The sequence below is a fragment of the Siniperca chuatsi genome, linkage group LG8, assembly GCF_020085105.1.
Source record: "Siniperca chuatsi isolate FFG_IHB_CAS linkage group LG8, ASM2008510v1, whole genome shotgun sequence".
NCBI lineage: Eukaryota > Metazoa > Chordata > Actinopteri > Centrarchiformes > Sinipercidae > Siniperca > Siniperca chuatsi.
In genome coordinates, this window is record NC_058049.1 from 21,117,796 (window position 1) to 21,142,273 (window position 24,478).

Here is a 24,478-nt window from a genome sequence, read left to right on the forward strand (position 1 = left end):
AAACAGAATATCGCCAACTTTATCCTTCAGTAAAAAATAATAAAATAAATGTAGGTCACATGTGAAATATGACATTTAATAAAAGAAATGTTTGAAAACCTAATTTGCCTGTAAGTGAATTTATCAAATGTGAAATGATTAATAACATGGTGTTCATGTAAATTCACGTGATTGTTTTTGTAATAATGTAAAAATACCATATGTACAAAACCACTCATGAAAAAAAAAAATTGTGCCCTTAAAGGACTTTGAATACCTTCTCTTCTTCTATCATAGCATGTGAATTCTCACACACCTAAGAGTTTTTTCAAATGTCCCAATTCTCCTTCTTCTAAAAGGCACGATTCCTCTCTGGGCAGAACTGCTAAATCAATTATGGGGGCAACTAATTAAAGCACATGTCAATAACTCATCCCAATTAAGGTACAGAGCAGAAATCAGGCATTGAGTCCAGGCCAGTCTGCTTCCTATCGATTCTGTGCTAATGCCAGGCATTTGTCCAAGGCCGGTGTACTTCCACAGTGTCTATCAGTCAGTCAACAAGTGCTGTAATCAAGTGTGCGCAGATAAAACAGGTAACAAGCCAAAACCATCGAATCCATTACTGATTTCTGTGTGACATGAAGATTGATCACTGCTGCACAACTGAGAGATCATATTGAGAGAGATGGGCGGACAATTCTCACACAATTGCTTTATGAATTGTGTTTTTCTGTGCTTCTTATCACACCCAATTTGACTGTGTGAAGAATAGGAAACAATAGCACACTCAATTGGTCTAGTCTGCCTTTTTTTGTTACAGTTTAGTGTTCTCAAAGGCAAATGGACTGGAAAATCTCATAGGATTGGTGAGATTTCTAATAAAAATCTGGGAGACTCTCGCTTTATCTTTCTTTCTTTACACAGATTTACTAAGAGATCAGACCAGCCTACCAGAATAAAAAACTCAGTCCTGTTTCATTGTGTTACCAAAAAGAATATGCTACACATTTTACCGTTGAAACATTACAGGCTAATACCAATATGTGTTAGTGTAGTGTTAAGTGTTAAGGTTTCTTCAGACAGTAAACAATTTTAATTAAGCTGATTTTCTTTGTTATTTACAATTCATTAAAGCTTTGATTTTTGGCCACTAGGTGGCAGAACAATAACAAAACAAGCTGACAAACACACAACCACCAACTTGCCCATAGCTTATGAATAGACTGTTAAACCATAACAATTAGCTAGAAATGCTAAAAAGCTTTGTTGAGCTACAGAGTTTGGTGATGAAGCACTGTTTTTAGCATTATAAACGACCTAGAGTGGTGTTTTCATTAAAAATATTAATTATAGGCAAGTATAATTAAGTAGGCAATGTATCCCACCAAATATGACTAAATTGTTGTCATATGAATTTATATCATCCAGCCATATATCCAACACCATCCCTGCCTCTATCTTTGTTCTTAGCCTACTGTCAATAGTTCCTGTGGTCCCTAGAGCTATGGGAAGTTGACATTATTTTGCTATTCCCCATCTATTCCTCAGCCTGTTTGACATATTTTGTTCCTCTGTCACCTATGCAACAACATACTTTTTATAGTTTTGCCTCCAGCAGTATGACGTACACAAGTACTTGACAGCACAAGTGCGGTGGCTCAATTATAGGAATAACATGCTGGGGAGTTTTTTTTTTCCCCCCTCCTCACTCAAACTGGAGTGGAACCAGCAGATTTTGATGGATTAGCCTCATTATACTCTTCACATTGACTTCTATTAAAAAACTCCAGACAGACACTCACATTATGATCTATGATGAACATCTTTAGGAACAAAAAGACAGTGTATTTCCTCCTTTCTGTTACATAGTGTCTGTCTGATGGTGATATTTTTAACCTAGAACAACAAGTTCTGTGATTGTTATTCCTCTACTTAGCACCATAGAATATTTAGCATTACTAGTGCTATTCTAAGATCTATTTGCATTAATCGGGATTTTAAAAAAGATTGCATGGCACTCATTACACACGGGGCACTGCAGGCAAACACACACACGCACACAAACACTGAAATAAATACTATGAAACAGGCTGGGAAAATATGCATTAATCAAATGTGTTCTTGCACACAGACGAAAAAGCCAAAAACTGAAGTATTGTAATAAAAGCCTGCCCAACCATTTATGTTTGAGCTAAACCCTCATCATTTTGAACAAAGGCAAAGAAAATGGACCATTCTTCCTGTATTTATGGGACATCCATCATTCTTAAATTATATAACCTTTTAGTTCCTGCATTTCTATTGCTCAAGTGTGCAAAGCGCTGTGGCCAGAGTCATAGTTTTTATCAGAAATGTTTCTGCTCAATTGGAAACACTGGAAATCTAATTCAGCATAAGCTTCTAATCTTCTAAATTTCATTTTCTGGGAGAAATGAGTTAATGCCTGCCTTCATGCTGTGGAAACAATAAGTGGGGAAAGTGATTTTAACTATAGAAAGTACCCCTGCCTTGGTCTGATAAGTGAGCTCATCCCTAATCCTAATTGTGTCAAAGGCAGGATTTACCACTTAATTTTCTAAACAAGCACTGGGGCATCGCACCACAGTGTGGTTTGCAATCAATCTCATGTGAATATTGCAAAGTGTTGGTTAATTTTGCAGTTTGTACAAAAGCATGGGGCATGTACCTTTTCTTCAAGAAATAATTGCCTGTAGCTGTCTGTAAATACATGGTATAAAATCATAACCCCCCTTATCAGCTGCTCGCCAGTCCTGCACTGTGTGAGAGGGAGGGGGAGCATGCACAGCAAAAGTCCTCTTTCACATTCAGAATTCTAAAATTTTATATTAAACCGAGCCAGTTTAAAGGATAAAACCTGACAATATTAAGCCCATTTTCCAGAGTGTACTTTCTCCATTTTAAAACTTCTAAAACTCTGAAAATTTTACTTGCATTTCAAAGGCCATGTGCTTTCAGCTCCCAGTGATATCAAAAGCACATCCTCCACAAAGTGCAATAATCCCTGGCAGAGATGTTTCCATCTATTTATTGTTTTTTATTTGCTAATCCTGTATTACTGACCAAGCAAAGGCAAGAATGATTCATTTTGTCTTAAGACCTATAATTGTTCTCTTAACCATGTGAAACTGACTTGGAACCAAGGGCAAATTTTAAAAACTGTGAAATTATATTTGGTCTTTGTACTACAGACTGCATCATCTGCTTTGTCAGGGGTTTTTTTCCTAGTAGATAAAAGTTACAATGGTGCTGTCAATCAATGATGAGTACACTAAGATAAGGTTTAAAACTGGTAATATGTGAAAGTACTGTGTAACTGAATTGTCCCAATGCTGTTCGTTATTGAATGTAAATCACAGACAAAAACCATTTGCGTCAAATGTTTTCCAACCCAACAGCATGATGACTTCAGAGATTAGACTTGGTTCTCTGCAATGGGGGACAACACTGAGGTTCAAAGTTCACTCTTGATTTTGGAAACAGCAGTTTAGAAAACAGCCTCACCAGAGCGTCCATTTAATAGCTGTTCTGGAGCTTTTGGTCAGATCACATGATCTTCCTCAGTATGTAAGTAAGAATATATTATATATATATATGTATGAAATGAAATGTGTGAATTTACATCTGAGCTGGATTACAACAACAATGGTAGTTGCACCACCTGTTTAGCTACAATTTTTATCAGACAGATGATGAACTGACTTCAAATAAACATGAATTTAAAAATATCCCAGTGGAAGGCTTTTTTTTTTACTTAAAGCGTCTTTTAAGGTTTTAAATAGGTTTGAATTGTTTGTATTATATTTTCATGATATATATATGCAGATACTAAAGACTCCATATTTACCTATATGTGCTCCCTATATCCTTGAATAATGTTGTGTTAATGTTACAAGAAATTCAAGATGCTTAATATCGAAAACAGTTAACACCTTTTTCTCTTAAATTGTTTTGAAAAATGCAAAAACGATTTACTACAAAATAAAAGCACACTATAAATATGTTGTGGATAATATGAATACTTTTTGCAGTGCAGGAAAGTGAATGGACATCCATTAAATCCCGTGCGTCTCCTGAGGGACCTGTGGGTGCGCTCTGAGGGTGTACACTGCAAAAAATATTCATCCCGCAAGTCATTTAGTCAGTTAAGTAGCCTACGGAATGTGAAAGCGTTCTTTTTCTTTTTTTGGAGGTGAAGATATCTTTCAATAAGGTGAGATAATGCCACTTGTTTTCTGTGCAAAACATCTTTTATATGAATGTTTGTCATTTGTCGATATGCCATTTCCTTTATGAGCATTTCCTTTATCTGCTCTCTTATACCTTGTTGCAGTGGCACTTTGTTTCCAGACATTTCTTTAAATAACCGAAATTTCCCTGCAAACAAGAAACAAGTGAAATCATCTCGCCGCATTGTGTGGAAAAAATCCGCTGTTTTAAGAGGAAAAAAAACCCATTTAATTGACATTGAGACTCAACAGCTTTTCAAGACGGGCATATTTTTTGCAGTGCGGATAATCCTGAAGTCATTCTCCGTCTCATACAACAGCAGCCAAGGACACGAGAGCATCAGCAGAGAGAGGGGAAAGAGGAGAGAGAAAGGTGCCTCCTCTCGCCATTGCGATAACTGGCTCGCTGCTGAATCGATGTCTGTGTGAATGCTGCTCTAACGGGAGGCGATAGGAGTGGCGGGGAAGCGGGGAATTTAACTTCGCACGCGGACAAACCTATGTTTGGATTTCGGCTCTTTTTCCCTTCGCCAATGCAAAAGGAAATATGCAGCGAAGCTTCACCATCCTCTACACCAGTTTACTGGGGATGTGCTTGGGTTCAAGCTCAAGTTTTCCAAGTAACATCAATATAGGTGAGAATGGCGCACACGCGTCAGACCTTTTTGTCTCAGCATTAAAACCTCCTATTTCAAGTTTACCTCGTGTCTCTTTTTAAAAATAATAATAATAATGTTTTCCCCCCTGCTTTGCCTTCGGGCCAGTGTGTGTCTAACATTAACTCCTGATTCTTTGCGGCTCAACAGGAGGATTGTTCCCAATCGAATCGCACGAATATGAGGTTTTTCGTTTCGCCCTCTCTCACCACCAGGACATCCCCAAACTGGTGCCGCAGGTGGATATGGTCAAGATGGGGAATAGCTTCTCCATGACATATGCCTGTAAGTATTAGCCTATCTCAGTGGAAGCAGATTATATTTGCTTGCATTTCCCATAGTCTATGCGTTCAGCCTGTTTTTCCATCCCTTCAACCTGTTTATCGACTTCGAAAAGAGCGAAGAACTCCATGGGTCTAAAACCTGCGCAGGCTATGATCGCATACATTATAGGCCTACTGCAAAGACTCGCGTGAGTCAGTAGGTTTAGTAGTAGTGTCTTAACTGTTGCGTGGGACCGTAATGGACTTATTTTCCCTGCTTTCCCCGCTGCATGATTGCTGCGTGATTTTGCGCCCCGGTGAAGCCACGGGGATTTCAAACCAACCTCTGCAGTAGACTACCCACAGTCATATAACATCAGGTTTTACAGCCATATGAACCGCTGATCCATGTGCGCCTTTCCTTCTTTACACCGAGGTAGAAAACAAAGAGCCAGAGCGCAGATCAGGGCTCTCAGGCGATGCGAACAAAGAGGGGAAACGACTCTAAATGCATTTCTAATTAGCCACGGATCACAATCCGATTATCTTTTTCTGGCAGAACACGCACTATTAAACCCTCCCTCCATAAAAACCTTTACAAAGACGTGCGCACACGCATGCACGCACGCACAATACACATTTCAACTTTTAGGACTTGAGGATTACCTGCCTGATCTTTCTGATCTGATCTTTATTAATGCGTATATGAATCTATAACAGACAGTGATGAGAGTATCTTTAATTAATTAATGTGAGGAATAATTGGGACATTTTAAAATAGGATAATAGCATGTTGGCAATGGGATGCAAGATTTATGGCCAACAAGGAAGTTTACAAATCATTATTCCTTGTCCTTGGCCAGAGCAGTGGGGAAGCCATTCTGCTGTGGGTGATAATGTGTGCCATTATGCCAGAAAAAAACAATAACTCCATGTCTGGGCTTTACAAAAGAAATGCCAGTGTAAATTGTTTCTTCTTTGTTAACCCTGCACTTATCCCTCCTTTGTATTCTGACAAGATTTTGTCGCCCTTGAGGCTTTTTAGCCGTGTTTTTCTCATTCCATCCTCGACTCCTCTGAATTTGCCTGTGGCTCACTCACACTCGCTATAGTGAAGTCGCACACTTCCAGGAGATGCCCTTTGACAACTATGGCTTCCTGCCTCTCTGCCAGCTGTGTGCCATTGGCTCAGTGGATGAAGTCACAGGTATCAATCATAGCTCACAGAATAAACAAAGGGGTGGAAAAAATCATGATGCGGTTTTATAAAGACACAAAATACATGCATGATGACATTCGGACTCTATAACCTTTACCTTTCGTGGTTCGGTATGTTGAGTAGCCGCAGACGTCTGGTCAGGGACGAGGCATTCAGTTGTTTTCTAGGATATTTATTGAATACTGTCACCACACCAGTCAACACATTCCACTCGTCCACTTGTTGATTAGTGTATGGTTCTACACAAAATAACAGATAAACAAAGCTATAAACCAAGCACATTCATCTTAAAGTAAATAAACCCTAGAAATAAGCAAATATCTAGCCATTGTGTAGATACGGAGACCTAAAATGTACACTTTAGAATACACGACAGCTTCTATCACTTACTCTTATTAGCAGCAATGGAAAATATGAAATATTAAAATGGAATAAATGCAGCATTTGTTAAACTATACTCATACGAACTGCAACTAAAAGTCCAACAAGTTGAACACCTGCATGTTAACTGTTTTAGAGAGCTACCTCAATGAACTTAGAGTCCCGGAAATGCTCCAACCTGATTGGTAGTCACTCATAGGCGATTATTAAGACTGAGAGAGGCCAGTGAATGTTCACGTTGGGGCATCTAGGATCCTTGTCCACACAGACGTTTAATGTAATGTGGTTGTAGCAGTTGTTCCGAGATTCAGTTATGAGCTTAGAATTGGACTGGAAATAAAGCACTGTGTGCAACAGCACTCGTGCAGATTTATAGACATCCAGTGCTGGCTGCTGCCGAATGTTGAGCACTGCCACTAAAAGGAAATTTACTCTTGTCTGTCAAGTATAGCGCTGATATCCCTGCACTTTCATATTATTTAGTATAATTCTACCTGTCCATATACCGCAGACTTTATGAAGCTCATCCTTTCCAGAGTTGGCTTTATAGTGTGTCTAATCTTGCTGAGAAAACACAATAAGAGCTGCAGAAAACATTTGGAAACCCACACAGTCCACAAGCCCCAACCACCCCCACCCCCAGCCATTTAGGCCGGGGAGCCAGGCAGAGCTGTGTAATGAAATGTAAACACACCCAAGATGCCCTCATTAATGAGATGGTCCAATGCTCAGAAGGGAATGTGATGTGAATATGATGGTCAGGCTGCTGCTCAACGTTTCCAGGGATGTCGCTAGTGGATCAAACATGGCGGAGTGGGATTCGTGGGGGGGGGGGCTAACATGTAGCATGGCGTACCTTATGTCAACTACTTTTTATTCAGTTAATTGGTAGAATTTCTTCCAAAATCCACTAAAAAATTAGGTTAAAGTGTAAAAGCAGATGTTTTGCAAAAAAACCCAAAATACTTTAAATTATCAAATACCCCGGTCTGGAAGTTTTCAGGAAACTACTTGAAACTGATTATTGGATCAAGGATCATCGCCAATTATTCAAGTTTTACCAGAGCTTAACTAGATCCAGGCACTACAGGATATCCACAGATTTTCCCTCCATCCAGTCACCCCCTCTCATTCTTCTGCGCGATGCCATCAAACATGACATCTTTTTTTCGTCGTGTCACGCATATCGCTGCAGTCCATGGGTATGATGGTGGGCTGTGGTACAAGCGTGTCAGAAAGATTCACAGCCGAGGGAGACGGCAAAAATGAAAGTGGCACCTCTTCCTGCTTTGTGTCACTCGTTCTAAAAGAGTATTTGGATGTGAAGGCTATAGAGACATGTTTGTAAGGGAAAAAGAAGGGCTCCAGGGCCTGTTTATAATGAGTCAGATGAGAAAAGCTGCCTATTCCTGGGTTTCTATTTAGTATGCCAGTGTGGAGGAGTGTGTGTGTGTGTGTGTGTCTGCATCTGGGTGCCCATTCTGGCATCTGTGTAGGATGTCTTGAGTGAGTGACAGTTCGTTCACCTCTGTAAGCATGTGTGAGTGTGGGAACATGCCCGGGGCTCTCGGGGTCCACAGAGTGTGAAAAGCAGCGGGTGAATGGGTCCTTGTGCATGGGGATGAATGGAGCTCCGGATGAGGGTGATACTCATCAGCTGGCTCATATGACTAGCCACTTCCTCCAGAAGCAAGCCCTCCCACCACACACACACACACACACACACACACACACACATACACATGCTTGCGCACACACTCGCTGGCACCTGCCTAAAGAGCAGGAGAACAGGGGCGGGAGGCTGGGGGGTTGGGTGGACTAGGACAAAGGTGAAAGAGAAAACAAAGAGAAGAGAGAAGGAACAACATAATAGATAGAAACATTGAATGTTGTTGGCGAAGTGATTCATTTTATTTCCCGCCTGCGGAGTCATTAGGGTAGAAATGACGATGGCAACACTGTCGACATAATGTGAGAGAGGATACTGGAGCTAATTTGCATTTCTCTGTCTTCTTTCTTACTTTCACAAACCAAGTAATAAAGTGACAGAACATCTATCTTTTTATCATTTATTATTATTGATCGGCTCTTTTTCTGTACGTGCCTTTGTTTTCACATTTTCAGCGAAAGCGCTTGCTGGACTGGCTCATTTTACATGTTTCCAGTGGTTAAAAATAACTGCCAGGGATGCTGTGTGTACATGGAGAACATTAGTCACTGCTCCCTTCAGTTAGATATCACATTACCATAATCTGCTATTGACTTGGTTTATAATAAGGACGTCACTGAATCGCTAGCTTCATGTCAGATCCCCTGCAGGCTCACGCCTATATTATCTACTTTTCTCTTCGAAATCCTACGTGTGTGGTGAGATTTAGACTAAGCTTTGGCTATTTTTGGTTGAAAATCTGTCTGCAGAATATTGCAACAGATTGTGGGATTTTTAATTCGATCTACTTTACGAGTCACTAACTCGCATTTGATTTTGTGTGCAGTTGAGCCATCCTGATAATAAACCTTTCATTAAGACTAATTAGTGTTCATGGAAAAGACCATTTGTGTTGTCACTGCGATGTAGGCAGCAGTATTTCCCCGGGTCTCTGAAGGTGTGTTAAAGAGGAGGATCTACGAGGCAGCCGTGATCAATGAACTGAGCACCTCACAGAGGCCTGCCCAGCCGATCAATATGGCACAGACGAGAGGAGGGGCCAGACCTAGGGAACAGATATGAATTACTGATGTGATGGGATGTAGGTATATATCACAGAGAGAGTGTGCATGTCAAGTCCAGGGGTGGTCGAGCGCTGTTGGAAAAAGACAGAGATATTCACCATCAATAATGAGTAGAAACATTATAGTTATAACTATATTTTTTTATGATATTGGATGTATTTATTAAGTTATTGATACAATTGAATGGTGTAAGACTAAGTTTTGCTTTCAGAAAACAAAATTGCCCCACTCATTCCAAAGAAACAGGATGTGATGTCACCGGTCTGATGTAGATAATCATAATATTAATATTAAGCAGAGCGATGCTGAAGTTTTTAGTCTGATAGTTAAATGCTATTTACAACTATAGACGCTGGCAGGAGCAATCACTCCTCGAAAGAAACATCAGGACAGAAAGCTGGGTGTTTGCAATGGAGATAAGTTTGTGGATGTTTTGACTTCTTTTCACGTACCACGCCAAGATGCAAGTTAAAGTACATTGCTGAAGTTATTACTAGCAGTTACTTTAATGGAAGTGACTGAGAGGCAGAGCGAATATTCACAGACTGGTGAAAGTGGGACTCAACATAAAAGGATAATTCCGTGTTATTACAACTTATTTTTGTCCATCGTTGACATCAGCAGTAATAACTTTGTTCTCGCCAAGTTAAGTGCTCAGATCTGGGAACACTGCGTCATCCCTAAAAAGAAGTCCGACAGGGCAGTCAGACAGGCGGCAGGTTTTAAACACACCCCTAGGTTAACCTAGCCAATTTGAAAGAGAAAATGAAGGAAATGGTAACATTGTTACCCAAACTGACTTTCTGATTCAACTTGTAGTTTCTTGCTCTGACTACTAAAAAGAAATGTGTGTGAGCATTTGAGACTGCTTTGTCAAGTTCTGTGGTCACACACTTGCACGCACACACAATAGCTAACAAGAGACAGAGCTTGAGCAGATGCATTTAATGTATTATTCAATGCAGCACATCCAAAGCTATCACTCCATGGAATTATAAGCATAAATATGTAATAATAACCCCGCAGAAAAAAAATTGGAACTGACTCTGTTAAGCACTGTAATGCTTAAAAATACTCAGCTCTATAGGATCTGCCTGGAGAAACTAAAAAATGAATATAATTTTATATTTCTTATATACACCCATTTTGCTCCACCCTTTCCCCATTCCAGGAGCAAACAACACCCCAGAAGGAAGAGTTTCAGCTGGGATGTAAGTGTTACGAGGAAGAGGGTAGGGGGTGGAGATTTAGCTGCAATTTCAGACCCGGTGGCTGGTGTCAGTGAGGCTCTGCGGTGTTGTATTTTATTGTGTAGCTACTGTGTCAGTCATTGAGGTACAGCTGTGGTGACTGACTTCTACAGTGCATGCATGTTCAGAGGGATTAGTGTTCAATGTGTTATTGAAAAAGGCAGACAAATAGCAGATCACCACTCCCCTCTGACTCTTCAGGACATGACAGTTATTTGTTGAGGAGAAAACAAAAAGAATGGGGGAGAGAGAAAAAAAAAGAAAAGAAACTGATGGTTGTTCTCTTGGGCTGGAGTCTGCCAGGTGCTGGTTTGATGAATGAGAAGGCTTGGATTTTTTTGCTCCAGAGCGCCAGGGATAGAGAATGGCCCATAGCAATCAATGTAGATCAGCCAAAACTGCTCCCCAAGCTGCAGAGTGATAGAGTGTGGAGCAGAAGAGGGCTAGAGATTGTTTCTGTGGGTTGTGTGTGCCTGTGTTGCTTTGCAAAGGAAAAGAAGAGGAGGTGTACACATAGGGCAGGGGTGACGGAAGAGAGAAATGGTTTGGAAGTAGAAAATAAGCAACCTGTCATTTAATCTCCTCACCCTCTGTAAGACCGTTTTCTAAAAACCCCATGCCACATAAAAGTGACCCCCATGGCCATCCAGTGCCTTGAGGAATGAGAATTGTGTTGTGTTGACAAGAAACCAGTCTTTATCACACATACGCCTCTCGTTTACCACATAAACACACGCACATTACTGATGGCTGTGTCCACTCTGTTTCTATTTGTTCAACTCATTGTCTTTCCAAGCCTGCTCCGAATCCTTCTCTGTATTCATACAAGTATTTAAAACAAATCTGTCGTCTCTGGAGGTAATGGCAGTTGGGGCGTGGAGGTCTGAGCTGAGACATGTGGGGCTGGCAATTAGAAAACAATGTGTTCGGGGATGAGGACCAGGATTTGTGCTGCGGGGTGGAGGGACGAGCGTCGGATGATGGCAGCTGTCATGGTTTTACAGCAAAGACAGAAGCGGAGTCCCTCTTTTGTCATACAGCACATCTCAGGAGCTTCTGTGTACTTTAATGAGGAACAAAGCCTACAAGCATATTAAACAGTGTGACATAGTGTCACTGCTCTTACACTGACAGCACAAGACTGCTGTTGTCATCTGCACAGCTGCACAGATGCTCGCAGTACTAAACGACTCTCTTGCCATGACACCAGACCTGCAACAGTTGCTGAAGTATGAAGAAGCAAACAAGACAAACAAAACAAAACCCACACACACAAATAGATTTGACATCAAACGTCATAGATTTACCACGTGACATTTGAAGACATTTTTGAAACAAAGTCTTCAGACAAAGGTGGACAATAGCAGGCTTCTCAATTCTAGCTGGTGACTGTTGATTTTGCCGGCTGAAATGACTAGCTAATTACCATTAGCGCCATAAAAACTCTGTCCGCCTGAGTCGTTTTCAAAGGAGGACCCTGTAAAAGAGTCCTGAAGGTTGTATTTTTCTAACTTAGCTAATGAAATGCTACTTGGCTTTGGAAGTAATTCTATATTAGCATTACAAGATAGTAAGCTAGTCAGCCGTGCATGCTAACTTTTGCAGCTTGCATTATAGCAGATAAACACATTGTTTAATTGATACCTTCATTCCTCATTCATACCCCCCAAATATTTTAGATATCGCTCTCACTACAAGCCCCATGCATACAACATGTGGAGAAATCCAAAGATTGACAGTGTTGCCGTGCCCTGTTTACATTTGCTGTTTGGTGGAGGGGTTTAGCAAACATCAATTTGATGAAATGCCTTTATTTGTCAAATAATTAATTCCCTGTACATTCTTGTCTGGTGATTGTATCTATAAACTGCTTCTCAAGTAATTTTCCAAAGACTTTACCATATCACAATATATATTGATATCAATTATATGCATTGTGATAGAGGATTTTTTCCATATCACGCACCCATTTCAGTTGCATAGTACTGTGTTGCTGCTGTCAGTTGTAGTGCTGAAACAAGTCGACTGATCGATTAGTTGACTGACAGAAAATTAACTGACAACAATAACTGATTATTCAGTAATGAAGCAAAAATGCCAAATTTTAGCTTCTCAAATGAAAGAATTTGCTGCTTTTATTGAAAGACGTCACATTGGGGAATCATCTGGGGAATTATTATGGTCATTTCAATGTTTTATTACATTGGACAGATTTTTCGGATTAACTGGTTAATCACAAAAATAATCAACAGATTATCAGCAATAACAATAATTGTTACTTGGAGCTCTAGTTAGTTAGTTAGTATTTTCTCTACTAAGAAAATTAATGCAATGTTTCTGGCTGCACTCAGAGATTCCGCTCAGGTCTATAAGGAACACTTCATTTCCCAGTGGCTCGGCTGGAATTTGTTGAAGACGGTTTTTAATTTATACAGCAGTTCCTAATGAATTAGCATGCAGGTTGTGTGTTTGCCTCTTCTTGCTCCACATACCCACCTCCATCACTTCTTCTGTCAGAGAAATGAAAGTGTGTGAGCAAGACTGTCCCTCTGCACCTGTCGACACTGATACGCAGATGGGGAGATAATTGCGAAGGGATGATTGTTAAGGAGATAATTGGAGTTTCCATACCCCCTGACAGGAGTTGGTCTGGGCTAGGTTTCTGACCCGCTGCCCAGGTAAGCATTTGTTCAGCAGGCGGCAGGGCTCCGCAGCAAACCAGATTGGAAACGTGGCGAGAAACAGCGAGGAGGAGAGACAATGGCCTAGTGTGAGAGGGTTAGAGAGTGAGACATGTTCAGAGCTGAGGGGAGTGCTCTCACACCTTCGATTACCCACTTAATGAGGCGATGCGGTGCCATTGTTTTATTACTTAGAGGAAATAGGAGAAATCTAGAATTCGCCGTGTGGTCCCTATGTTTCCCACTGCTAGGCTGGCATCTGTTCTCTTTGTTCGCAGCAGTCTCCCTATCATCTCCTCTCACAGACACTAATGCTTCTGTTTCTTCGCCTCTCCAGCAACCAGCTTTGCCTTCTGTCTCACCTACATTTTCAAGACACACTTGCTTTTTGGCTCATCCCTATTAACCTTCCATTACCCCCGTTTCAACTAATGTAATCTCTCATGAGGATCCAACGCTCCCGACATTAATCTAAGATCTGTTTGGCTGGTCAGCTGCTCTGATCACTGCTATTCCCAGCAGTATAAGCTCAAGAGTTTAGTGTCTTCCTGTCTGCCTTCTTTCTCTATTCTCTTCATTTTTTCTTCTTTCTATCTTCACCTCCACTCCTCATTTGTCTTTTCTCTATTATTGTCTCCCTTTTTTGCCACACACACCAATAACAGCAGTGACATGAACACAATTTTATTGCTCTTGCACGGGTAGTAAATCTCCCTTAAGCTTGAAGTGCTAAAGCTGTTTATACAGGGGAATGGCGAGCGCACCTCTCTGAAGTGCAACACTCCATGGGGCATATGGGTACTCTAGAGAGGTAGAAAGGCAGTGAGGCAAAGCCCACCCCCTCCTAAAAATCTCTAAAACCTGTTTTGCGTTTCTTGACTTGGTATTACAGAATATAGAAAATGAAGGAATATAGATGAAATAATCTCTTTGCAGTACATTGACACATTATGACTGAATGAATCATCTTCTCCAGAATAGATGTCAAGTTGTTCGCAGGAGATCCCAGAGAGTTCTCACAGTAAAAACCCTCGTATACAGTCATGTCTGGAGACATTCATGCAGATCCACGTTGGTGCCACGTTTCCGTCCCCTGAGTCCCTGTCCTCTGAATTGTAGGAGATTGATTGCACTGTGTGAGTTATGCTGTGTTGGAGGGCTCACACAGTAGGCCACCCCCACTCATCACCTGAGGGATTCTTCACAAGCACAAGCTGTGCGTGTGAGGTGCTCTCTTGTCAAAACCAGCGAGACATTTTTTTTTATTGAGAGGGGTGTTGAGTGGGGTGCAGGGAGCTTGTGCACCCTTAGCATGCCCTGAATGCCTGTATATGTGTGAATAAGATATCGACTTTTGCTCGGCCTCTCGTTAACATAGCTGATTAGCTCTCCGGAAGATGGATGGGACCAGAGGCACCACAACATATTCTCTGTTTTTATTACACACATCATCTGACAGTTATTAGCCATGGGTGGCTGAGTGGAGGCTCATTGTGTGCGTCTTGCAGTGTCTAGTGTCAGATGTGTTTATTTCCCCTCAAAGTGCTCCGTGGTTGATTGAGTGACCCTTCACCCTTATGGAGGTGGTGTATATTACTGCCTGATGTGACAGCAACCTCCTTGCTCCTGTCATCCCTCTCATCTTTCAAAAGGATACCATAAACTAAATATGGAAAGGATTACTATAGCATACTTTATTAGAAAGCCGACAGTGGGGGGAGAGAGAAATGGGGAATGACGTGCAACAACGGTCCCCAACCAGACACGATCCAGGGACATTCCGGTTCACTGTCTGCGCCTTAACCCCTAGGCCCACACCTGCAGTAGTTAATTGAAGCACCTATAGCATTTGCTTGGCAGCAGAGGGATGGGTGTAAGAACAATTTAAGAAAAGCAGAAACAGATCTTAAACCTATGATTAAAGTTAAAGTTGATTAATCGATTAGTTGATCGATGGAAAATGCATCAGCCACAATTTTGATAATTGACTAATTGTTATTATCAGGCAACGAGACTAACAATTTACAACTATGCTAACAGCTCTGTGAGGCTGTACGTAGGCACAGCAATGCTTTGAGCTAACTGCTAACATCAGCATGCTAACATACTCACAAGGACAATGCTAACATGTTGATATTAAGCAGGTATAATGTTTACCATGTTCACCATCTTAGTTGAGGATGTTAGCATGCTAACATCTGCAAATAAGCACTTAATTAACACAAAGTACCTCTTGATGCTAGCATAGCTAAACAGCAAAATGCTGCACATTCTCTGGTTCCAGCTTCTCATAAATGAGGATATATTGTTTTCCTCTCTTTTATATCATGATGATTATATGTCTGGGTTTTGGACTGGTGGCTGAAAAAAGAAGATTGTGACAGGCATTTTTCAATAAATTCTGACATTTTATTGACTAAATAATTCACTGAATAATAACAAATAAGATTATCTGATAATGAAAATAATAGTTATTTGCAGCCCTATAATACAGTGCCCTCAGTTTTCCTTGTTGTGTCCCATTTTTCTATCAGTTTTGACTGAAAGATTTGACCTCCTCAGGCATCAGTCTGAAATCTTTGGTCTTGTGGTGTAAAGGTGACATTGGATAGACAACATAAACCTGGGTGTAGTTGTAGGATTAAGACTCACTGTATGAAGGTGGTGATTCTGGGAATCAATCTGGCAGGGTTATGCTGAGGTGGAGGAAATCTGGGCTGGATTTAGCTGGTCACTCTTCCATTCCATGATCTTTGTTCATTGATGTCCAAAGAAAAAAACAAAACATGATTTCATACCTTTGGAAAGCAGATATCTTTAGAGTGTCATAGAATATAGAATGGTATATAGTTGTTGAGTGGATAAAATTAGCAACTTAATCGGATGTCCTCAGTAGTGGGGCTCTATTTAAAAAGGACCTTTATGGATGGCTGAACAAGAACCCTCCAATCAGTACGCTCCCTCCAGCTGAACCCAGCTTCCTGCTGCTGTGAAGAAATAATCACGCACATCCACACGAAGGAGCTGCTCTGTAATACCACAGTCCTACACACAGGTTGGTGAGCAGCTCCAGTGGAGCAGCTGGGAGGCAGGTACCATGCACAAGGGCACCTTGACGCCTTTGACTGATGCAGTTTGCCAGTATATCTGGCAAAAAAATGACCTGTATTTACATATTGCCCAGGATATTCTTTCCTGTCCACAACTAAAAAAATAAATAAAACAGTTTATATTCATGGATTCTGTTTCTTTTAATTCTGAATATCAAATAAGGTTCAGGCTGAAAACTAAAACTAACCCTCCCTAAGTCTTTAAAATCCATCATTAGTTCAAATATAGATTATATTATATATATATTATATTATTATATATTATTTTTTACAGTTTGATTATTAATGTAGTCATCAGGTCAAACTCAGATGTTGTTAAGAGTGAACCAGTAATGTTCCAGTAGCATTTTGTACTGGGCTATAAACATTCATGGGCAGAATGAAGGATGCAGCCTTGCTTAACACCCCCTAGCAGCCCTCCCATCATCCACAACTTCAGATGCAGGAAGAACTGTCACAAACACGCCCTCTTTATGCAGCCGGTAGAGACACGTCTGTCATTTGATATTTGGCTCATGCTAAGCAGAGGAACAGCTGCAGGGGCACAGGAAACAGAGAACGGGGAAGACAGTAGCTGCGTGAGTTGTCTCTGACAGCTCCTCCTGTAGTGCGAGTATCAGTCCCTTTAGTATTTGAGTTTCTCTCCCTTTTCCTGCGGCCCAAAACTCTTTTTGGCCACACCAAATGCAAATCAACTTGTTCTTCATTCATAGGAAAAGTTTAAAAAGGGGGAAAATTTGAAGTCAGGAGACAGTTTCAGTGAGTTTTCTTGCAATATGTGTATGCTTTTGCTGAAGAATTCTGAATTTTTGGAAATGATTATGGTTTGTTTTGAGTGTAAATAAAAAAACTGTGATGCAGTGGAAATGTGCTGCAGATCTTCCATTATTTCAGAAACTACTAAGGATTTTGCAAATTTGCTAATTCCTTGAGGGGAAACCTAATGATGACAAAATGTCCAAACACTCACAATTCCCACTTCATCTTCCAAAAGTCCTTTAGCAGCTCAGAGCTACTGTAATCCCTGCCAGAGAAACAGACCGTTGCCCGGGCAACCTCAGTCCCGCCGCCATGGCAGCTGTAACTGTGGTGAGGAGACACGGAGTGCCAGGGTGGACAGGTGTTGCTGGGGTCTTCAAGATCACTTTAGGTCTCTCAGCCCTGCCTCCAATGTCGTTACACATGTGGAGTAGCGCTAACAAGCCGCTCACACACAAACACACTCAATACGCCGCTCCTCTGTACTGCTATCCGAACAAGACCTGAGACCGCTGAGTTACACTAATGTTCTGTGTCATGCTCATGTCGAATTAGACGAGCACACGGTTCTCTTGCCAGCTCGGAGCAGGAGGTCCACGCCACATGGCTGCATGTTTTTTTTTTTTTTTTTTGTCAGGCAGACATACTGTAGGTATGAGAAATTCTGACTCATATTCGGTGACACATGGTAACCTGCTGTAGGGCAGAGTAATGGCACACTGCACAAAAAGTCAAACAAGCTCTCATTACCTTTTATCCAGGCAGAACATGGAGGCCGCTGAAATTGGTCCCAGAAAATTGTAAGGGGAAATATAATGTGTGCTGGTGGAAAGCAATAGCCGAGAGAGTCTCGATTTAATAGCAAGACCGTGTGCAGACCATGAAGGAAAGATAGTTCTGTTACTGAGTCAGTGTGGCGAGGCTCAAAATGTCTATTTCAGGGCTTGCTTTAAGTAGGGTGAGTCACCAGGCTTTTGGAGCACTAGAAATTGCATATGTGTGTGTGTGTTCATGTGTGTATGTATTTTTATGTGATACCTCTGAATTTCTCTCACTCTCCCTCTATCTCCGTCACACACACGTGCCTGCCCGGAGGGTGCAGGTCTGTGACAGGTTAGGCATTTTGGGTGTGGGCCATCCTCTCTCTGTCTTTCCCTCAGCTCCTAGCAGTGAGCTGGCCCTCGTGCGGGGACAGGCAGCGACTTCAATCTGTTTGGTAAATACTGAGATAAGTAAGGCCCACCCATCACCATGGCAGAAAATAAATAGCCCAGGCCAGACCAGTGAGTGCAAAGATAGCACACTATGCTGAAAGCATGGAGAGAATATACCTTCCAAAGAGGAGACTGTGAACATAAATTAGCTATTTTAAGATATTAGAGGGCGTGAAGGAAGTCAGAGTGACAGACAGACAATGGGAGAAAGAGAAATGGACTTAGACCAAGGGAGAAAAGCAAATGAGAGATAGAAACCGCCTCCTGCTGCCAGTAAAATGTCAATGGAACCCTAGGGATGCATTGATTAACCTCTCTACTCCTAATCTGCCTTTACCTACTCCACTTCTCACTGAAGGCAAACACAGCCTGGTGGTATACAGATGGACAAACTGGCCAGCTTTGCATAAACATGCCACAGAGTAGTTGAATGGACAAGGCCATTAGAGCTCTTTTCAACTGAAAATTCAAAGGCACGGTGTGATGACTCAGGTTTTAATTGATAGGGTTATCAAATTGTTACCAATGACATACTTCTCTTTTTCTCTGTCAGATTTTCAGGTTTTTAACATCGGAGATATCTTTGTTTTATACATTTGGGTATTTAAGTGACTATAAAAATGAAAACATGATGAAAACATCCACATTATCTAGAATTCAGTTTAGTTCAATTTGGTTTAGCTTGATTCAGTTCAGTTTAATTGAATTAAATATAGGGCTGAAACTAACAACTATTACCAGTGATAAATCTGATGATTATTTTCTTGATTCACTGATTAGTTGTTTGGTCTATAAAGCATCAAAAAATAGTGAAATTGAACATCATCATTTCCCAAAGCCCAGGGGGTTCACATTGGAGAAGCTTGAATTGAAAGTATAGAAGGTAAAAATAAAATTACAATCTTTACAAGCCTACATAGAATGTGCGTAGGTGTCATGTCACAATAAGTACTGTCAATTAATTAATTGCATTGTGCAAAGTGTGAATTGATTTATGCAGTTATATGTAACTGTATGAAGCTTAAATTTTCCAGTGTTGAAAATCCTACTATTCTTATAACATTTTATAGTTTCTTGTGCAAAAAGATGGGAAGAGGTTGTATTAATTTCATTGTGGCTCACTATAATTGCCCAGGTGTTCACTTTCACTTGTACATGAGTCTTTCCTCAGTTTAATACAAATATTCCATAATCCTCTAATTAGCCCAGACACTAGCTTTCTCAATGTCTCTCAATGTCCCTCTCCCTGTTTTCTCTTCCCTCTCTGGCAGTTTGTTCCCAGTTCTCCAAAGGTGTGTATGCCATCATTGGCCTGTATGACAGGAAGACAGTCAACATGCTCATGTCCTTCTGCGGAGCGCTGCATGTCTGCTTCGTCACGCCGTCCTTCCCCATCGAGACAGCCAACCAGTTTGTCATCCAGCTGAGGCCTGAGCTCCAGGACGCTCTGGTGGGAGTGATTGACCACTACGGATGGACCAAGTTTGTCTACATGTACAGTTCTGACTCAGGTAGGAAATTTAGAACTTATTCACCCTTTATTTAATTTCACATCATACTATATGTTTGGCACAATCCTGTTTAGTGGACACCTTTATGTTTGATAAACACATGTCCTTTAAGCTTTGCTACATCATTATAAAAAGATGTCTGTGAAGTAGGCTAAGCTAATATTACATGTGAAGGTTTCCAATTGTTATAAAAAGATACTTATTTTAAATGCGTTATCATCCTCATTCATCTTTGAATACCAGCATTTAAAGTTTTCTTTCAAAGAGCAGTTCCAGTACATGCACATGAAGACAGTAGACACAAGACGGAGGCACAATGAGTTGTTAAACCAACCACCATTAGCCATCTTCATATTGCCATGGCGACAGCAATGGGGTCAATTGCAGCCATTGTTCAACAATGAGCAGCCATCAGAACATTTATTTTAGACCACCGTCTTTGTGCAGACAGAGAACACAGAAAAGAAACATTGACCTGCACTGACTAACAGATAAATCACACAATGGAACAAAAGATTAAGCTTTTCATAGAGCAGTCCTCAGCAGTAACCCGTCTTGCAACAGTCCCTTTGTAAATAGCATGCCACAAGAAAAAAGAAAAAAAACAACAACACAAGAAATGCTGTGGTGTTCAATTTAAACATCTTAATAACGCTTCTGCAGAGGCAGACAGAAATAAAGCTGCACACCTGTCAGCCTCCTGCTTCCTCTCCTCTCCAGCCAATCAGCTACCACCTTCCCATAATGCCATGCCATCTGTCCCAGGTGTTGTTGGTTTTGGAGTATGACTATGAAGGGTGTGTTTTGCGTGTGTGTGCCCAAAAGCATGCACACTTTAAATATGTGTGCGCATTTTGCACATGCAAATTTGCATGCATGCAGTTTGAGGGCTTACTGCAGCTTTTATCTGCTCATGTTTTTGACTTGTGTGAGAGATGTATGCAGGCTTAAGTCAGCTTTAAAACACATATGCCATCATGTCACTCTGCAAAGCATCGAGCGGTGACAGGGGAGAATTCACAGTGGTCTCTAGCCCTATTGATGCGTGATGTCCGTAGCACCACACATGTCCCACAGATTTTTTTATCTTCTGTGATCCCTTCATTATCCACCCGCAAACTGTTGGCTAGTGTATTTGTGTACGTGTGTGTGTGTGCAGGGTCACCCTTGAGTGATTGAGTGGTGGGATGGAGCCAGTGGAATCCGTATCAGTAGTCCTCTGTTGCCTGGATACTACACTGTAGTCACCTTTCCTATGGAGTTATTTTAAGCCTTTCAGAAAGATCATATTTAGTTGTGAGGAATTTGTCTGATATGTTTGTGTGTGTGCATGCAATGTGTGTGTGTGTGCTTCTTCCAAATAGTCTATCAATGTATTTTATTCTCTTTTTTAAAACACTTCTAGATAATATTGCCTATGAAAAGGCTAAAAGTTCTCTCATTTGTAGTCTAATATATTCATGTTAGATATGTATTTATATTTCATAATTTTCCAGTGTTTTAAGCCATTATCTGAAGGGGACAAGGACATATACATATACCATATGCATTGTCACTATCCTAAAATCTCAGGAGCTTTAATATTTTTTCCCCTTGTTTTCTATTAACATCTGCCTTGCTGTCTTCCTGTCCACCGCGCAGCATCCGCTAATAAAAGTGCCTCTCGTTTTTATTTTCAAAAGCCAAGAACGGGAAAACAAATTTGATAGCCCATTAAACCTATCATAAACAATATTCAGGAAATTGTTTCCCCAAAGTGTTATTTTGTCTCCTCTCAATTGCCTGGTGCCCAGGTCTCCATGTATTGCCTCTGGCCAGAAGGATGCTTATGGCAGCCAGATTCCATTATGATATTATTCTCTTCCAGGATGCTTTTGGAGGACCATTTTTACCTTGGCCAGTCCCATGAGCCTCCCTGTCAGGGTGGCTCTGATTTATAGGGACGCATCAGCCACATAGTTACATTTAAAAAGGCGAGAGGATATTCAATGCAAGCATGGTGAGACAAAAAAGAGGAAGAAAGCAGGGAAGGAATGGATAAAAGATGGAAGATATGAAAAGATGAGAAATTTAATAGTCCAGCCACACCGATAACATTGAAGGAAAGTTGACTCCAGGTCTATCTGTAACACACTGCAGTACAGAACATTCTCAGCACTAAGCGCTGATGAGATTCAAGCACTAATTTTAGCCCATCTTGACTGCTGCCCTGCTGTGTGCTCAAGTGCTGGAACATAATGCACATAATGCAGAACCAGATTAACAAATAAACACATGAATAAGTTAGAGAATTAAAAAAGAAGTAACAAAAGAATGAAAAGATTTTTAAAAAGTGAACTGCTTTAGTGGGACAGAGCCTCCTTTTCAAACTGCTGGGTCACATTACAGTATATTGCATGTTGCTGTCCGTGGTGCTGAAACCTTTACTGACACCAGGACTCGACTCCACTCAAAGAGAGTTGTCCGGTCTCATCAGGACCCACTGGCCTTATTCATGACTATGATTAACTGCCTCCTGTGTTCCCATGCCTATCATCAGTTTCACAGCCACCATTACATCTTTCAGCACCAAGGACTACAATTATTCACTCATGAGCAACAGTGAATGGAAAGAGACACCATGAAACGTGCCATATGTCCCCATGTTCCTTTCCAGTTATGCTTTATCAACCTAACCATTTCTTTTGGGTGTCAGATTTATTTACATGTACTGTGTTGTGGTCGTATGTGGAGGTGAAACACCATCCATCTTTTCATTTTTTAATGACCTGGTGTCAAATAGGCAGCATGAATTGCCTGGAGAGCAGCTGGTGTGCATTCTAATAAGGCCAGGCAATCATCTTTCAGAGGCTATGACTGCAGTTCTCATTCTTCTCTTGACAGGGTATGTGTTGTTGTTGTTGTTGTGGATAAGCCATTTGTACATTTGCCCAATATGCATAAAATGCCTGTATGAACATGAGCAAACAAGCATGGAGGATATGCAAAACACATCATGGCCCACAGTGGCTTTAACAGTGTTTGCAAGCTTAGTGGAAGAAAAACAAATACAGCTACATCATGTATTAGTTTACATTTCTAAATTTTGTAATTGCTATAATTCATTTGGGTAATGGCTGCCAGTCTGCTGTGGGTGAAATTACTTTATTTACTCTGTGGAACAACTGTGGCTGCCAGCTCGAGAGGAATCTGATTGGTCTACTGCCAGCAGCAAAGGAGGAACAGTGAGTCAGATTGTAAATCAGAGCTGAAGATCAATGTGTTCTCTAATCACCTTTTATTTCCTGTCTTAGCATGAGCCCATAGCTCATCGGTTGCTCTACCTCTTTCTCTATGATGCAGCATATCGCTGACAGTGTAATTGAGTAACACCACCTGTAATTGGTGCTTGGAGGACGTAAAGCTGGCTGTGAGGGTGTCGTCTGCGATGATGCACGGGCTGATTATTTGTTAGTGTGAAAGTGATGATTATTTAGCCTGGCGCTGTACAAGCTGGAAAAGCACACCTGTACGTGTCAGTGCTTAATGGACTGTCCCACTTGTTGTACTTTATCACCGAAGCTACAGGGAAGATTCTGATGGATAAGCTTATCAAGAGTAGTTTGGTTTTCTGCACGGCTTCAGTTTTGTTCCCAAGTTGTTTTAATTTATCTTTCAGCTCATAATATAACTACACACCACAGTTTACGATTAACTTGCACATAATTTATGTCTCATGCTGCCTAATAAAATATAGACACTTATGGATCGCTCTCAGTAGAACACCACCTAGTCATTCATCACTTCATTAATCTTAGACTTCTTTGCAGAACTTTTGCTGTAAATGCCCACACAGTTAGCTCCCAGAGTTGTATCTTTCTGTCTAGGCCTGTCGGTGCTGCAGAAGGTTCTGGACACAGCAGCGGAGAGGAACTGGCTGGTGACCTCGGTGAATGTGGAGACCATGACGGAGGCCTCCTTCTTGAAAGTGTTCCAGGATTTAGACAAGAGGAAGGAGGGCCAGATTATCATCGATTGTGAGACTGAGAGGCTCACTGGCATCCTTAAAAAGGTAAAGAGCTTTTCTCTCTCTTTTTGCAATGATAGGGGATTATGTAATTATGTTGCAATATATAATGCAATTTCATTTTACAGACTGCAACCTCATAACATAATAAAACCATACCGTATGTTATGCATCAGCTCCAAATAATACAAGTAGTAGTAGTGAATATCCTTTTGGACACATGAAGAAAGGAGAGAGGCAGAAAGAGAAAGGAGGGAATGTAAATGGAAAGTGGGGGTTGGTTGGTGGGCTGCTGTGGTGTTTAGTCTCCTGGAGCATCAAGGACAGGAGAGATAAATAACACAGCATTGGCATTTGGAGTTGGCAGTTCTTCTGTGATAAGATCATCACTTACTCACCTCTGTACTGTTGAAAGGAAAAAGATCTTGGCATCACAAGTGACTGTTCGCTAAACCCCTCACCCAAA

General features: G+C 41.0%; 1 protein-coding gene across 1 annotated transcript in view; it reads left to right on the plus strand.

The window, feature by feature from the left end:
* The first annotated feature begins 4,073 nt into the window (after positions 1 to 4,073).
* Positions 4,074 to 24,478, plus strand: part of gria1a (glutamate receptor, ionotropic, AMPA 1a) — a 70,552-nt gene continuing 50,147 nt past the window's right edge. Inside the window, 5 exon segments of the mRNA XM_044206416.1 lie at positions 4,074 to 4,213; positions 4,334 to 4,864; positions 5,036 to 5,170; positions 19,767 to 20,006; positions 23,873 to 24,057. Coding sequence (XP_044062351.1) covers positions 4,777 to 4,864; positions 5,036 to 5,170; positions 19,767 to 20,006; positions 23,873 to 24,057 — 648 coding nt within the window. The 5' untranslated portion in view covers positions 4,074 to 4,213; positions 4,334 to 4,776.